The 17,484-nt window shown below is 34.9% G+C and overlaps 1 protein-coding gene across 3 annotated transcripts in view; it reads right to left on the bottom strand.

Moving 5' to 3' along the window:
* Positions 1–483: 483 nt before the first annotated feature.
* The window catches only part of NUP35 (nucleoporin 35), a 36,396-nt gene continuing 19,395 nt past the window's right edge, over positions 484–17,484 (bottom strand). For all 3 annotated transcript variants that reach the window (XM_032638260.1, XM_032638262.1, XM_032638261.1), the window contains 5 exons: positions 6,914–7,055; positions 4,205–4,274; positions 3,324–3,452; positions 2,098–2,262; positions 484–1,133 (listed from right to left, as the gene is read on the bottom strand). In XM_032638260.1, the coding sequence (XP_032494151.1) occupies positions 1,056–1,133; positions 2,098–2,262; positions 3,324–3,452; positions 4,205–4,274; positions 6,914–7,055 (584 nt within the window). In that variant the 3' untranslated portion in view covers positions 484–1,055. The remainder of the gene's footprint in view (positions 1,134–2,097; positions 2,263–3,323; positions 3,453–4,204; positions 4,275–6,913; positions 7,056–17,484) is intronic.

Here is a 17,484-nt window from a genome sequence, read left to right on the forward strand (position 1 = left end):
GCAGAATCTAATTAACCTTCTCTAGATATAACTTCTAGGATATGGGACAAATGACAGAACTAGTTAAACAAGAACGCTATTCTTGCAAGAACGTTATTCTTGTTTAGATCAAATTCAGTCTGTGGTGCACTCTGTAGGCAACTCACATGGTTCCTTCAACAAATCATGGTGTACCGAACAGTGGGGAAGAGCAGGGGAACTCTAATTTAAACTTCAAGACACTCCAAAGACAAAACCAAATACACCGTGTAGACCTAGTCTCAACAGAGACTCACACAAACCAAACATAAAATTTAACAAATTTTGGAAACAACTGGGAAATTTTTAAAAGGACTGGATATTAGAAATTAAGAAAATAGTGATGGTTATATGGTTATTAAAGCTGGATTACAGGTGGATGGAGGTTCATGACATATTTTCTCTATTTCTGCAAAGACTTCAAACTTCTTGTACTAATTAATAAATCACCCTTTCAAAAACTGCTCAATAATAATCGACAAGTTTATTATCAAGAAACTTCGGTAGGTTTTTTAAAAGGCTGTGTTGGTTTTACAAGACTGAAAGATGACAATTCATGACAGGGCAAATATAAACAAGGATAATTAAAATATTAAATACCATCTAAATTAAAAGACCATAATTCAAATTAATTATAATCTTTTTGTCTTGTTAGAATCAGCTGTACAGTTACCCGTCATGAAATTCACCTCACCAACTCATGAAGACTACAAAGCCTCACTACAAACTCAATTACATAATTTACAATAATCAGTGAGTGTTTTGCACTTAAGCATGCACTATCACAGAAAGCACAAAATCTTATATACAGGGATTTTTTGTTTCTTTAAAATGTATCTCAAGCATCATTTAAAGTGCGAGCTACAAATATGCTGTATCCTTTAAGAAAAAGGCTTCTAAAGGAAGTATGAGACAGCTATTCGATACTGTCAAGAGTGGTTATATAACTAACCGAAGGAAACCCAGCAGTACCCTGCTAAGTCTGTTTTATTGTGGCAACCTTCTCCTTTGTAGTTGAGTTCTTAGCTCTTACTGTATTACCAGCCAAACATGTATTCCATTGCTTTGGATACAAGACTTTCATCTTTTTTTGGCGTTTGTCTGTCAGAAATAACCTATTAAAAAAAAACACACACAATTGTAAAGTTATGGTTTCTTTAGTATCATAGTCAATTCTTCAGTTAATGGCTAATTTAAAAGTGCCAAACACTAAAGTGGATTTGCAACAATAAATTGTGTATTTAAAAATTAAAATATAGGCTTGCTTGGAACATCCTTATGCTTTTAAGAATAACAAAATTGTATTCCTTTGGCAAGGCAAATTACATCTGCTCCTTAAATTAGTAAACTGAACAAACAACACAAAAGCTAAAAGAGATAAGGACTTTAAAATACTAGTTTAAGAAAAACTAAAGGGAAAAATTAAACCAGTTCTAGAATGATCCCCAAATTTCAAGGGAAGTCAAACTGCCCTACTAAAGTGTTTTATTTGCTATCTCAGGACCTGTGTCTGCAGCTAGGCAAGTTCACAACTACTGGCTAATTAAGCAGGCAACAATAGCATACCGAAAGACAATCATAATACTTCTAGCATTCTTCAATGAATATAATGAACTTTCCCTTTAAACTTTTTTGAAATAAGAAGTTTTGAAACGGGGACTGGTCAATGTTTTCTTTTGATAACCAAAGCTACTTCCAATCTGAGGTTCTTCATTTGCAACACCATCAAACTTAGTTATCAGTTTAACAGGGATTTAACATTCCCTCATGCCAGAGACGTCCACAAGAGAAACTTTTTACGTATGCAACATACCTTAGAGAAAACTAAACTAATTAACTCTCAAAATGTTTTTTTAAATGGCAAAGAATTTTTTTAAAAACTCAAGATAAATTTCCAACTGGCTAAAATTCTAATTTTTAAAATAGGAAATTTAAAAATGCAAAGTTTATAGGTTTCATCAAGCCAATCAACTTCAGTAGGAAATATTTAATGGCATACAAATCAATCCAATGAAAAAGTTAAACATGCTAAGCACTGCAGCCCTTAAAGTATATTCTTTTATCCAATCTTTAAAATACCTGATAGTCACTAGTAGAAGCTTTGTATGCTGTAGCAAGAGGTCTCATGGTAGAAATCCTAGGAGTACTTCCAGGTTGGGTTGGTGTACCTAAGGTTTTGATTGGTGGTGTAAAGGCAACAGATGGAGATGATAAAGCACACCTGTCACTGTTTTCCATCACGCTCTAGAGAAATAAAGACAAAGAACTTCTCTGTTTATTAACATAATACATATCATCCATATTATGTCCTACTTACAAAGAAAACTTCATTAAAAGTAGCGTACTTTATTTAATCTAATTAAACATTCAAATAACTTTAGGGTTGAGAAAACAATATGTGCTTCTCAGCTAGCATATGAGATCTAATGCTCAACCAGAAATCTCACTTGAACGACCTCAAATATCCTCAAGAAAACTATAGACTCTCAAGAGTAAGAATCTCCTAACAAACACTACGGAAAATTAGTAAGAAAAAAAAAAAAGAATTCTTAGGGAAACTGAGGGGTGTGGGGCATCAAAGTCCAGTGCTTTTTAGTAACCCCAAATTTTCCTCTAGCCTCTGCAAACACCTGCTACAGCACAATGTAATAATTACACAACTACTCAGTGATCCTAGATTATGATAACAGGAGCCATGTCTGCTTCATGCACTAGTGTGTATACATAAGTCCCAAGCACAGTGCCTGGTAGGTAGCAGAAGTTCACATACAGTTACTTAAAGAATGATCATGATTTTACAAGCCACGAAGTTTAAATTGTGCCCAGGATTATTTTATCAGTATACAAATATATAATAATATTTAAATATTTTAAAGTAGAAATGACTAATAAAAAGCTTCAGCTTTTAGAAGTTAACCCTCAGTTACCATTCTTATGAAATATTTCATTCTGAAATAGCACCACTCCTTTGAGGTAAAGAATTTGAAGTTGCTTTGCACAAAAAAGGGAATGGGTTAAAAGTTAAAAGACCTAGAATGCAGGCTTCACCTTAACAACTCTGGGTAAGTTACCTAAGTCTCCTTGGCCTCTTTATTTGTAGAGTGAAGGGGTTGGCATGTATTACCTCTAAAGTTTTGTGACTAAATATCTTTGACTTACCAAAAAAGAGTGCTGTAACATCATCCATCACATTTTATAAAATAAGAGGCACAGTGAAGCAAAGTGACATAACCACCAATGTTAGTACTTAGACTTGTGCACTACATATAAATTAAACTGCTTTCCTTACACCAGCAATAACTTACTTTATCTATACATGGTTTTACACCAATCATGATGGACTCTCCAAAAATTCTCCCATCTTTGCTTAAAGCTTTCCGGGCCTGCAGTTTAGATTGATAACGAATATGCATCCAATTTCCTGTGTTAGACATCTGCAAAAAATGAAGTTTTCTCTTAAATTAAAATACAAAGTATACAAAATTTAAACTTAATGAGTTCTATTAGAAAACAAAAACATATGAAATAAATCTGCTTCCACTTTTTATTTGATGCCCTGTAAAAAGCTGTATACTAGGATTCAACAAAAATCCTATTAAACTATTTCAATACATTTCAATAGTTCTCAAATCTCTTATATAAAGAATATGTGACAAATATTCTCTGAAAGCAAAGTAATTCTCAAAAGATAATGTTTCTTATAAAAAGGTCTTATCAACACTTGCTATGAAATTTTTTAAAAACTGTATTCATCAATCTGATTTTGCATAGGAGTTAAGTCAATTTCTAGTAATAGAAAAAAGATTTGTTATTTATAACTGGCAAGCTAAAAAAGCTCTAAGAACTCTAAGAAACATCTCCCTTTTCCTTTATCCCCAATAAAACAAGCTCAAATTGGAAAACTTGGCATGATCTTTTTTAAGAGACTGTGAACTATTTTTAAAAGGGGGAAACCTGAAACTCTCACTCTCTTGCTTATCTTCTCTCTTTATCCCTTTTTATCAAACACTATGCAACTACCAGCCTTCCAAACTCCAATAGATAGATACATCCTATGAAAACTTTAAAAAAAAAGAAAAATTTTTAAGTTTGGAAAAAAAACACAACATTCAGCAGCAGTTTTCCCTCAATTCACAGGTTATCTTTCCTCAGCTTAAATCTTGAAATGAAAAGAATTAAGACTTACCACATGTTTTAAGATATTTCCATACTGTGCAAATTGTAATAATATATAGGAAGCAGATGCTTGAGGAAACCTGGGGTTGGCGGGGGGACAAAAAGTTGTCTGAACAGTCAACTTCGATAATACAAATGCAAATTACCTTACAAGTGTTTCACAATAAACTCCCCCTAACTGTCTAGTACATTAGTAAGAGACCCTAAACATCCTATTTTCCCCTATATTAGCTAAATCTATTCAATTGCCCATCACCCAAAAGCAAATTATGTTAAAATTAATTTTGACTCAGCCACTTTTCTCCAGCCCCAAATTCCACCTTCTACTCTCACTGTCATTATCATAATCCTTAGAAAAGTACTATGAAGTTACAGTTCTGTAAATAACTTATTTTACATGGGTGTGTGTGTGTGTGTGCACATCCATGAGAGAGAGAGAGAGAGAGAGAGAGAGAAAGGGAAATGTTGCGATATACTACTATGGTTATTAAAGAGGAAAGAACTTTAAATTATATAGAATCATATCAATATATATTGAGCACTACCTGAAAATTCAGAAATGTATTCCTGAAACAAAAATACAGTCAGAACCAATATCAATGGTTAACAATCAATTAAAAGGACTGTTACCAAAATTTTAATAGCCATATCTCTGTATGGGAAAATTTTAAGTGATTTTTACTTTCTTCTTTATAAAGTTCTGTATGCTTTGAATATTACAATGAGATATAACTTTTATAGTCCAAATAATAAAGCTATTTTCAGCTTGAAAATCTGGAGTTTCCTTAACCAGTAACTTCAGTTATCTGGAGCTTGGATTAGAACCCTAAAGGAAAAAATGTAAGTCACAAAAATAAATGAGAAACTCCACACGTTAAAATCTATGTGACTAAAATACTCACTGCATTCAGGACTGGAAATTTATTTTATGTTACGTAAATTTGGATATAAGGTTACTAATCCCAAAGAAAACAAGAAATGAGTCAGGGTGCCTACAAAGCAGAACTAAAAAAAAATTAAAACGAAAGGGAGAAATAATGGTTGCAAGTGATGCAGGCACTTGAGAAATAAAACATAATTCCAAGAGTCTAGGACCACTCTGAGTAGAAGCAGTCCAATATCCTGTCACAGAATCACCCTACAACAATAAATGATATTTCATGATGACCCTGAGTCAGCAGGAAAAAGTTAAATTATCAAAGGAAGAAGATATATAATGTATTTTAGATGTACTTCCCTATAAATAATCAAAATAAAATATTTTATCCCTTAGAAGAAAATGTTTCTGTGCTTGCAATTAAACTTATATGCAGGGTTACTGAAACATAAAACCAACAGAAAATAAATAGCTGGGAAAGTGTACATCTTAAAAATGAAGGGTTAACAGAAGTACTTCAAGTAATTTATCTAATTACTGAGGAATCTTAAAAATGACACCATTACTACTGAACATGAAAAACACTTGAGAGTGGACAGACACATTCAAAAACATACAGCCACTTACTTCACAAGAGAATACAAAAATTTAAACACATAAAAGGGAAGAAAAAAAAAGCAGCAGCAGCAGTCAGCCCAACTGCTATGGACATATGGCTGAGCATGCCCTTTCTGGAGAACAAGGGAAAGCAATGACCCTGCTTATTACCTAAACAGAATCAGTAACAAAGAATCTCTCTGAAAGGTTACACAAAAAACAGGTGGCAATTACTGCCTTACAAGGGAGAAAAACTAACTGGGGGAAAAAGTGGGAAGGAAAACTTTTCACCATATTCTTACACATTCTTCTGAATTTTAAATAAATTGAATATATAAAGTCCACTAATATTTATTTACTGGGCATTGTTCTTCCTTCAAGGAGCTCATATGTTTTTATATTTTTTTAAACCCCAAAACTAAATATAGTAAGGTCCAGTAACAGTATGACATCACACTGTCAGAAACCAACCTTATGTAGTACAGTATAAACAATCACAGCCTGAAAATAAAAGACCTGGGTTTTCGATGAAGCTTTACTAATAACTAGATGTAAGCCTCTGAGTAAATCACTTAATCTGTCTATATCTCAGGTTTTTCATATGTAAATGACACAATATGATCTCTAAGACGCTTTAAAGTACTTTATTAGATCTAAAACTCCATTCAACTAGGACTGTCATGCACAATTTCTATTAATATTCAATATTCTGTAGCTAGAAAGTATCAACCCTGTGACATAGTATGCGTATATATACAAATGAAATTCAATCTGTTAGTTCAAAACTGGTTAAGTCCAATATAAGCATAGACACAGTCACAACAAAGAGAGAAAGGAGCTTCCTAAGTCTAAAGGGACAACCAACCCTCTTCCAATATCCAGCAAATGTGCTCAAGAGAAGATAATCTGAGAAGAGGCATACAGATAAATGATGGAAAAACTATTAAAAATAAAACATTACTTAAACATTACTTAAAATACAAAAATCAAACACTACTTAAATACATGCTAAAATGTCAAGGTGGTATGTACTGATGTCTGCAACTTACTCTGAAATATACCAACGACAAAAAAGATGAATTAATAGTAGATAAAACAAATATAGCTGTTAACAACTGCAGAATCTAGGTGGTCGGTACATATGGGTGTTTGCTGTGCCACTGTTTTAGTTTTTTTATGTTTGATAATACTCATTAGAAAATGTTAGGGCTTTTTTTTTTTAAGTAAATAATCTAGAAACCTTACCCGAACACAGTCACCCAAGTGTCATCAAAGTGATCTTCAGATGTCAAAGAATCTCCTTGAGTATAAAAAGGATCCAACTGGGCAGGAGATAATGTTGTCTTTCGTGGTTGACCAATGTTTGCTGGACTAAACACACTTTGCCCTATATTAGTATATTTAGTAAGTTAGTTACCAATATAAACATCTTGATTTAAAATATCAAAGCTTTAGTTTTAAATGGGAAAGTATATTAAAAGTTGGCAATTCCATAAATAATTCAAAATACACACTATAATCAAATGATAATTATATACTACCACACAATTTGAGAGGAAGTCATTAAAATTTGAGCATAATTTATCATTTTGCAAATGTTTTATTATTTATTATAAATTTGCTAAATGTTTTATTAATTTCCAGTTAAGCTTACAGCAGAAGGATCTCCAGTCAACCTCAAGGACTTCATATTCCAAACCTACCACTTTCATTATGACACCTCTGCCTTAAAAAGATTCAGTAACTCCTCATTACACACAAAACAAAATCCAACAAAATCCAAATGTCTTGGTTGTTCTCCACAATATAGTTCCAACCTTATTTTTTCAATATACCCCTAAACAGTATCTACCCTAGTCCCTAAGATGTGAACGCAGTTTTCTTTTATTGAGGTCATTTCTATCTGAAATGTCTGATTCTGTTCTTTCTTTTCTTATTCTTCAACAATAATTACCAATTAATGAGTACTTCACGTCCAACATGCCAAGCTAAACACTTTACGTGTTCATTTTATCTCAGAGGCTCTGTCCTACTGAGACCACACATTTCTGAGAAGCAGAGACTATTTCATCTTTGGAGTAGTAATAATGATTCACATACGAGAAATATTTTTTCAGCACTTAAATGTACACCAAGCATTATTCTAGGTATTAAAAATACAGTAATGAACAAGTTAGACCAAAGGGGGGAAAAATCTCTAATAGAGCTTAAATTCTAGTGGAAGAAAGACAAGTAAATACCTAGTATGTTAGAAAACAGAAAATCTTACAGGAAAAAAAAAATAAAGAGAAAGGTGAAAAGGAACATGTATATACATAAGGGTTAATATTCAAAATATATAAGAAACTCATACAATTCAATAGCAAAAAACAAACAAAAAATCAATCCAATTAAAAATTGGGCAGAGGTACTAAATACACATTTTCCAAAGACATACAAATGGCCAACAGGTACCCAAAAAAGGTGCTCAATATCACTAATCATCAGGAAAATGCAAATCAAAACCAAAATGAGATATAACCTCATCAACAGCTATCATCAAAAAAAAAGAAAGAGATAAGTGTTGGTGAGGATTTGGAGAAAAAGGAATCCTTGTGCACTGTTGGTGGGACAATAAAGTTGTTGCACACACTATGGAAAATAGTATAGAGGTTCCTCAAAAACATTAAAAATAGAGCTACCATATGATCCAGCAATCCAACTTCTGAGCATATATCCAAAGAAAATGAAAACAGGATCTCAGACATCTGCACTCCCAAATTCAATATAGCACTATTCACAAGAGCCAAGATATGGATACAATCTAAAGGTCCATTAATAGATGAATGGATAAGAAGATGTGGCACGTATATACAATGGAATGTTATTCAGCCATGAAAAAGAAGGAGGTCCTGCCATTTCCTACAGTATGGATGGATGTTGAGGGCATGATGTTCATGATGATAAGTGAAAGAAGTCAGACAGAGAAAGACAAATACTCTATCACCTCACTTATATGTGGAATGTAAAAATGGCAGAACTCACAGAAGGAGTAGACTTGTGGCTACCAGGGGCCGGAGGCTGGGGGATATGGGGAGTTGTTGTTCAAAGGGTACAAACGTCCAGTCATAAGATGAATAAGTTCTGGGGATCTAAAGTACAGCATGGTGATTACCTCTAATAATACTGTATTATATACTTAAAAGCTGCTAAGAGAGTAGATCTAAAGGTTCTCACCACAAAAAAAGAAATGGTAATTAAGTGACATGATGAAAAATGTCAGCTAAGACACTGGTCATTTTGTAATATCAAAATGACCACAGTGTGTATCAAATCAACACACTGTATACTTTAAACTTACACAATGTCAATTATATCTCATTAACTCTACTAAATGTTAGTTTCCCTTTACTATATCCATAAATTAACCTGTGACAGAAGACTTACATGTTACTCCAAGAATCAAATGAAACTTTAGGTAGACAAGAACTCACAAAAGTTAACTGTTTTTTTTTTTAACTGTTTTAACAATATATAACTTCAATACTATAAATGATGCACTTAGTACAATTATTCTTTTGCATCAACAGCACAAATATATTCAGTCAAACCTAAAATAAAAGACTTCCAGGAATGATGTCCATTCTCTTGCCTCCGAACAGTAGTAAACCGAAACTATACCCTCAACAGAACTAAAAGCCAAAGGCATCAATCAAAAACCACAATGCAACAATGTGATTCTAACTAAAGAGGAAAAATATGGTCATCTAAAGATTTCAAAATTCTTAATTCTTTATGCCATACAACTTGAATCCCTTTACTTCATCTGGAGTCAAATTTAGAGACCAGAATTAATCTAATTTAACCCATTAATGTAGCCTTTCCTTAAGGGAAAATAAAAATACATTTCAGATCACCTCAGATCTACTAGGCTTATTAAAGAATCTATTTAATTCAGAACACTATCCTAGACCCTACTAGAAAATAAAGATGCTCAAAACTGACTGCTTATATTCAGCTGTTGAGTAACCAGGCAAAAAAGAATTTAGCAATAAGAAACAAATATTCAAATATTTTTACAATAGTAATCAAGCAAAAGAAAGTATGTAACAGTTATTAACTCTAGAGAAAACAGAAAGATATACAAGAAGGACATGGAATCCTAGTACATTACATGGCTCAGTCTTACAGATTTATCTAATTTTAAAATTGAGTTCATGCTTAAAAGAGACAATACGAAGTAAATAACTGAAAAGAATGTCAAACTGCATACATGCTATAATACATCTAGCAATTTTTCTTTTTCCTAGCAATTCTTCTTTTCCTCATCACCACGGATGCATTTAATAGGTACAAAACATTTCTAAAATGAGGCTGATTTAAAATGAACCACCCCACTTTGACAAATGTCTGCTAATAAACCAACTTATCAACTACCCCATTTTAGGAAATAAAGAGAAGCACGCAAAAGATAAGCTTAAATAAGTTTAGTTCTTACTACAAAGACATGCCTTTAACACAAAAAAGATGGTAAAAGGCATTCTAGTATAAAACCTAAAGCCAATTCAAAATTTTTATGTTCTGCATTACCATTAAGAAGGTACAATTTAGTTCTGCTACATTATGTAATAACCTTCAAGCAAGAAATTAAATGGAAATCTCAAAATGAGACTACCATTATGACTTTTAAAAATAAAACAAATCAAAATTAAGTCTCAAACGAATAAGCAATCTAATTTTTGCCCTGTCAACTACTCTGAAAAACATAATTACTTATACATAATCTAAAACTATTTACATAACTTTAGCATAATTGCCCCCCACCTTGTTAACATTTCATTGCTCCACTGATTTTACTTCCTTTCAATCAGACTTCTGGTACTCACATGCAATGCTTTATAAGATGAAAATGAAGTGTGCCTAGCAAACCACATCAAATTGAACTGTAATGTGTCTCCCTTTGTAAATCACTACTCCGTCTTCTTAAGATCAGACTGAAGTGGAGGGCAAAATAACTTATTACCCTTTATGAAAATGTCTTCAATTGAAGACCACATTCAATTATTTCAAAATAGACAACTAACCTAAATGAAAATAAAAGAGATTAAAAGAGTAGGAATTTTAAACAGACACATGGCATATGAAACTTGGGAGAAAAAGAGGTTCCTGGCAGTGTTGTTACCTTCTAACCATGAAACAACGTAGCACAATGTATAATAAAGAATTTGGCCTCAGCCCAGAGAGATGTCTGGCCTTTATCAGGTTCCTGGGAGACAACCTCTAAACCCTAGGAATTTCCCCAGCGACAGGAGTGTTTTCGTTACTTGTGGCAGGCCCCTCAACCTCAAGAGCACCTGATAGTTTATGATAACAAGGTGACTCCTAGTGAGGGTAGGTCACGCCATAAAGACCAACCATGAAGACCATCCATGTTGTAAAAAAGGTCACCTCTAGGCAGAAGGGATAGAGACTGAGTTTAGCCACTTGATCAGTGATTCAATCAGTCATTTGTATGTAATGAAACACCAATGAAAACTCAGGACATGGAGGCTCCAGTAAGCTCCCTACTAGCCAATACTCTGTGTAGTGCCATATATCAATGCCAGGAGGGTAACATGCCACGGAAGTTCTTGTTTTCAGCCTATGCATCTCTTTCTTTAGGTGGTTCTAATTTGTCTGCTTTCTCTATAATAAAACTGTAACCTTAAGTATAGCACTTTCAGTTGGTCCTGAGTCTTTCCAGTGAATTATCCAACCTTAGAGTGGGCTTGGGAAAGTTTGAATTTGCAGCCAGCAGGTCTGAAGTGAGGGTGGTCCTGGGGACCCCCAAACTTGCAGCTGGCACCTGAAGAGAGAGCCATCTTGTAGGTACTGTTTCCTTAGACTCTTCAGTTTGACAAAGTCTTTGTACCCAGAATAATATTGAACAATGAATACAACAATAACCAAAACAATATGGCGAACTGAACACTTTATTCATCTCTAATCCCTGTCAGACACCTAATGACAGTCAATCTAGAAAGTCCCAGGTTTTGGAGAACACAGAAACTGTGAAAGGTGTGAAAGAGGCTCCTCGTTGAAATTAAGGAAAACTAGTTTAAGAGTGTATAATACGGGATGAAATGGCAAGCCCTTCCTCATCTTACCCAGCCACTCCACCACCAAGAGACCAAGGTTTTAGTCCCTGAGGAAAAGGAATCTCAGTGGCTCAGGACTCAGTGGGTCCAGTCACAGTGGAGAAAAACTATGTAAAAGAATAAGTAAAAATCTGCATATTGAAAAGAAGACTTCTAGGGTATGGAAAAAAGGGAACCCTCCTACACTGTTGGTGGGAATGTAAACTGGTACAGCCACCATGGAGAAAAGTATGAAGGTTCCTTAAAAAACTAAAATTAGAGTTACCATATGACCCAGCAATTCCACCCTTAGGCATATATCCAGAGAAAAACAGAATTCAAAAGGATGCATGCACCCCAATGTTCCTTGCACCACTATTTACAATAGCCAAGACATGGAAGCAACCTAAATGCCCATTGACAGAGGAATGGATAAAAAAGATGTGGTACATATATACAATGGAATATTACATAGCCATAAAAAGGAATGAAATAGTGCCATTTATGGAGACGTGGATGGACCCAGAGATTGTCATACAGAGTGAAGTCAGAAAGAGAAAAACAAATATTGTATAATATCACTTACACTTACATTTACAATCTAGAAAAGTGGTACAGATGAACTTATTTGCAAAGCAGAAATAGAGTCACAGATATAGAGAACAAACTTATGGTTACCAAGGGGAGAATGGTATGAATTGGAAGATTGGGATTGACATATACACACTACTATGTATAAAATAGATAACTAATGAGAACCTACTGTATAACACAGGGAACTCTACTCAATGCTCTGTGGTGACCTAAATGGGAATGAAATCTAAAAAAGAGTGGATATATGTATAAGTGATTCACTTTGCTGCACAGCAGAAACTAACACAATATTGTAAAGCAACTATACTTCAATAAAGATTAAAAATTTTTAATTTAAAAAAATTTTTAAATAAAAAAAAAGAAAAGAAGACTTCTCCCTTTCTATATTCAGAACACCAGCTTAGACATTAAGACTGAATATTACAGAATTCTTCTTTGGGAAACTTAAGAGAAAGATCTATATATACTAAAATCAGAGATTTTTCCAAACAAAAATCTACCTAACTGTCCAATCCTCCTACAGTGAAGCCCAAAAAGAGACAAAACAGCCTCTCTCCACCAATGTCCCCCTTCCTACCATTGTTAATACACATACACACATGGATTCCAAGTAGCTTTTTAGTGCCTCATTTCACCAAGAAAGGCAGAAGAGGTGAAAAAAACAAAAAGAGAGGAAAAAAAAAAAAGAACTAAAAGGAAACAGACAATATGAGCAGAAATAAAAGACCAACATGAACCTCACTGATAAGTTATTTTACCCATGAAACAAGAAAAGGATACTACATTTTAAGTACATTAAGAGAGCAACAACAAAAAAAAGGTTACTGGAAATTAAAATAAAATAAAAAATTATTAGATGTGTTGGAAATTGAGATTGTGGACATCTTTCAGAAAGTAGAATACAGATATAAAACACACTCTCGCAGAGAAAAAGTAGAAATTTAGAAATCTTTGCAGTGCTCACAAACAGAAGAAATTCCAGAAAGAGGGAACAGACAAAACAGAGGGAAAGCTATTATCAAATACAGGGAAGTTTCCCAGAACTCAGGGTAAGTGTCTTGATTTAAAGGATCCACAATTCCCCAGAAAAATAAGTGGAAGTCCCAGACCAAGGCACAGTTGTAAAACTGAAAACACTAACCCTACAGAGATCTTAAATTTTTTGAAACCAATCCCCATACAACAACTCAGGAATCATCACTACAAATGACTTCTGCAGAACACTAGAAGCTAGAAGGCAAAGAAATAATGCCTCCAAAATTCCAACCTAGAATTCTATACTTGGTTAAACTAGCAATCCATTTTAAGGGAGATAAAAAGATTTTCAAACTTAAGGTCTTAAATTTAATTTCCCATGCAAGCTTTCTTAGAAAGCTACTCATATATTTCTTCACCAAAATTAGGAAATAAACTAAGAAGAAAACATGTTAACTAGGAAAAATAGCTCAACTCTAGAAACTTGCTAAGGCAAGTCCTAAGATGATAGCTGTACATCATGCTGATATAGGAAACAGCCAAAAAAGAAGCTGAGAATGAGAAGTTCTCAGTTTAAAACAAAACAAAGATGTGTTTGAAACTATGAGCATTTTTAAAAAGATATATATGTATCATAGCAGCAGAATATTTGCTTAAAATATGAGCAAATGGCACACAGAAAAATTAGACAAATGGAAAAAAGAAACAATTATTAACTAACAAAAAATTAACATTTTACAGGAAGAATAAATTATAATAATACTACTTGGTGCAAAACTAAACAGTGCTTACATAATCATAATAATACACTGACAAAGGAATAAAGTTTGATATATTTTAATTATATTCAGATAAGGTAATTAAAGATAATTATATCTTATCTCCCCTACATTAAGATAAATATAGCAATACTAAAAATGAAAATAAAGGGCTTCCCTGGTGACACAGTGGTTGAGAGTCCACCTGCCGATGCAGGGGACATGGGTTCGTGCCCTGGTCCGGGAAAGCATGCCGCGGAGCGGCTGGGCCTATGAGCCATGGCTGCTGAGCCTGTGCGTCCGGAGCCTGTGCTCCGCAACAGAAGAGGCCACAACAATGAGAGGCCCACGTACTGCAAGAAAAAAAAAAAAAGAAAAGAAAGAATTAGCAATAGGACTTCCCTGGTGTCTCAGTGGTTAAGAATCCACCTGCCAATGCAAGGGACACAGGTTTGAGCCCTGGTCTGGGAAGATCCCACATGCCGCAGAGCCACTAAGCCCATGTGCCACAACTACTGAGCCTGCACTCTAGAGCCTGTGAGCCACAACTACTGAGCCCACGTGCCACAACTACTGTAGTTCACGTGCCTAGAGCCCGTGCTCTGCAACAAGAGAAGCCACAGCAATGAGAAGACTTCACACCACAATGAAGAGTTGCCCCCGATCACCACAACTAGAGAAAGCCCACGTGCAGCAACAAAGACCCAACGCAGCCAAAAATAAATAATTTTTTTAAAAAAACACCAAAAAAAAAGAATTAGCAGTATAATCATATACAGCTAAGTAATGGCCCTCCAAGATGACTACATCCTAATCCCTGGAACCTATGAATGTTACCTTATATAGCAAAAGAGATTTTGCATTTATGATTAAGGATCTTGAGATGGGAAGATTAACCAGGATTATTCAGGTGGACCCCCAAGATATCCACTACTGTCCTTACAAGAGAGGTGATATGATGATGGAAAAGAGACTGGAGTGATACAATATACTTTGAAGATGAAAGAAGGGGCCACAAACCAAAGAATATAGGTAGCCACTAGGAACTGGAAAAAAACAAAACAAAAAACAGCAGGGAAATGGATTCTCTCTAGGGCCTCCAGAAAACCAGTCTTACCAACACCTGACTTTAGCCCAGTGAAATTGATTTTGGACTTCTGACTTCTAGAACTATAAGAGAATAAATCTGAGTTGTTTTAAGCCACTAAATTCATGGTAATATGTCACAGTGCTAACAGAAAGCTAATACAGCATCTCATTTAGTTAAGTGGAGGTAAATTCCAAAAGGAAGAGCTCTAAGATCTGGACTGGCTAGTTGTGAGGAATAAAGCTAAAGACTGCTGCATTTCATTATAAGTATTTAAGTACTATTTGACTTTTTTAAACAATCTGCATTTATTCTTTTGACTAAAATATAAAATACTATCCCACCAAAATTAGAGACCAATAAATGGCACTATGGCTAGTCTGGCATGAAACTAAATAAATTTTGGTGACTAATTTTAAAAACTTTATCTGGTAGGCAGAAAATGGTCCCCCAAAGATGTCCATGTCCTAATACCCAGAAACTGTGAATATGTTATATTACATGGTAAAGAAGAATTAAGGATGCTATGGAATTAAGATTGCTCATCATCTCATCTTAAACAAGAAGATTATGCTGGATTAACACAGTGAACCCAACACAATCACAAGGATCCATAAATGGGGAGGGAAAAGAATGATGTGAAATAAAGACTCAACTAGCCATCGCAGGCACTGAAGATGGTAGGGAGCCAGGAGCCAAGAAATATGGGCAGCTTCTAGAAGCTGAGAAACAGGAAAAAACCCCAAGATTCTCCCCTAGAGCCTCCAGAAAAGAATGAAGCCCCACTAATAATTTTAGCCCACTGAAACCCATTCCAAACTTCTGGCTTCCAGAATTTCAAGATAATAAATTTGAGTCGTTTTAAGCCACTATAATCTGTGATAATTTGTTTCAGCAGTAATAAGAAACCAATATAATCTAGATTAAGGCTAGTGGTGACTCAATATTATCAAAGAAAAACTATGCCATGCCAAGATGGATACAAATATTCCAATCATCATTTGGTTTTGGGATGTCATTGCCTCAAAACACAATATACATACATGAGTTTCCTCTGTCTGTTGTGACACACTACCACAAACTGGGTGGCTTAAAACAATAGAATTTATTCTCCCACAGCTCTGGAGGCCAGAAGTACAAGAATAAGTTTTCAGCAGAGTCAAACACCTGTTGAAGGCACTAAGAAATAATTCATTGCTGGCCCCTGTAGCTTCTGGCGACACTGGTAAGTTTTAGTGTTCCTTGGCTTATGGCTACAACACCAAAGTATGCCTCACTTCATGTGACCTTCTCCTCTGTGTCTTTCCTGTTTGTGTCAAATTTCCCTGTGCCTCTAAGAACACTTGTGATTGGATTTAGGGCCCATCCAGGTAATTACCAGGATTATCTTCCCCTCTTTTCCTCTCTCCTTAACTCACTAAACTGTCCTTGAGAGCTACCCCTCTCAAGATCCTTAACTTAATCATGTTTTGGCCACATAAGCAATATTCAAGGTTCCAGGAGTTAGAATGTGAACATATCATTTTGGGGGCCACCATTCAACTCACAACTTATATCCATCAATCTGTTCAGTCAACCAACATTTACTGAGGTCCCTTTATACCCAGCTCTGTCACAGGTAAACAATGAAGATATACAGAAGGAATCTCTACCCTTTGGCTCATAACCCAGTAATGGAGAAAGATAAGAACCTAGCAGAGAGAGCTTTATAGGAGCACATACAAGGAACAGCTAAGCCAGATCAGAAAAAGAAGTGTCAGGGAAAGATTCCTCACAGATAAATTAGTCCTTTATCCGCCTTCTGGGAACGCTAACAGAATTCTGAGTTCCTGGCATCAACAAAAGCAGCCAAAAACTGCTATAATCTAAATATCACACTTACCCCATTAATAATATGCTAACACAAATAAGGATTCTAGTTCAGTACATATAAGTGGTATACCACCTGAGAAGAGAGCTGATAGATAAAGAACTTCTCAAGAAAAAAAAAATTTTAATTAAAAATAAGATGAAAGGTGGACCTTCAAGATGGCAGAGGAGTAAGACATGGAGATCACCTTCCTCCCCACAAATACATCAGAAATACACCTACATGTGGAACAACTCCTACAGAACACCTACTGAATGCTGGCAGAAGACCTTAGACCTCCCAAAAGGCAAGAAACTCCCCACGTACCTGGGTGGGGCAAAAGAAAAAAGAAAAAACAGAGACAAAAGAATAGGGATGGGACCTCAGCTTGGGGAGGGAGCTGTAAAGGAGGAAAAGTTTCCATACACTAGGAAGCCCCTTCACTGGTGGAGACTGCG

This window comes from Phocoena sinus, chromosome 7 (genome assembly GCF_008692025.1).
Source record: "Phocoena sinus isolate mPhoSin1 chromosome 7, mPhoSin1.pri, whole genome shotgun sequence".
NCBI classification, from domain to species: domain Eukaryota; kingdom Metazoa; phylum Chordata; class Mammalia; order Artiodactyla; family Phocoenidae; genus Phocoena; species Phocoena sinus.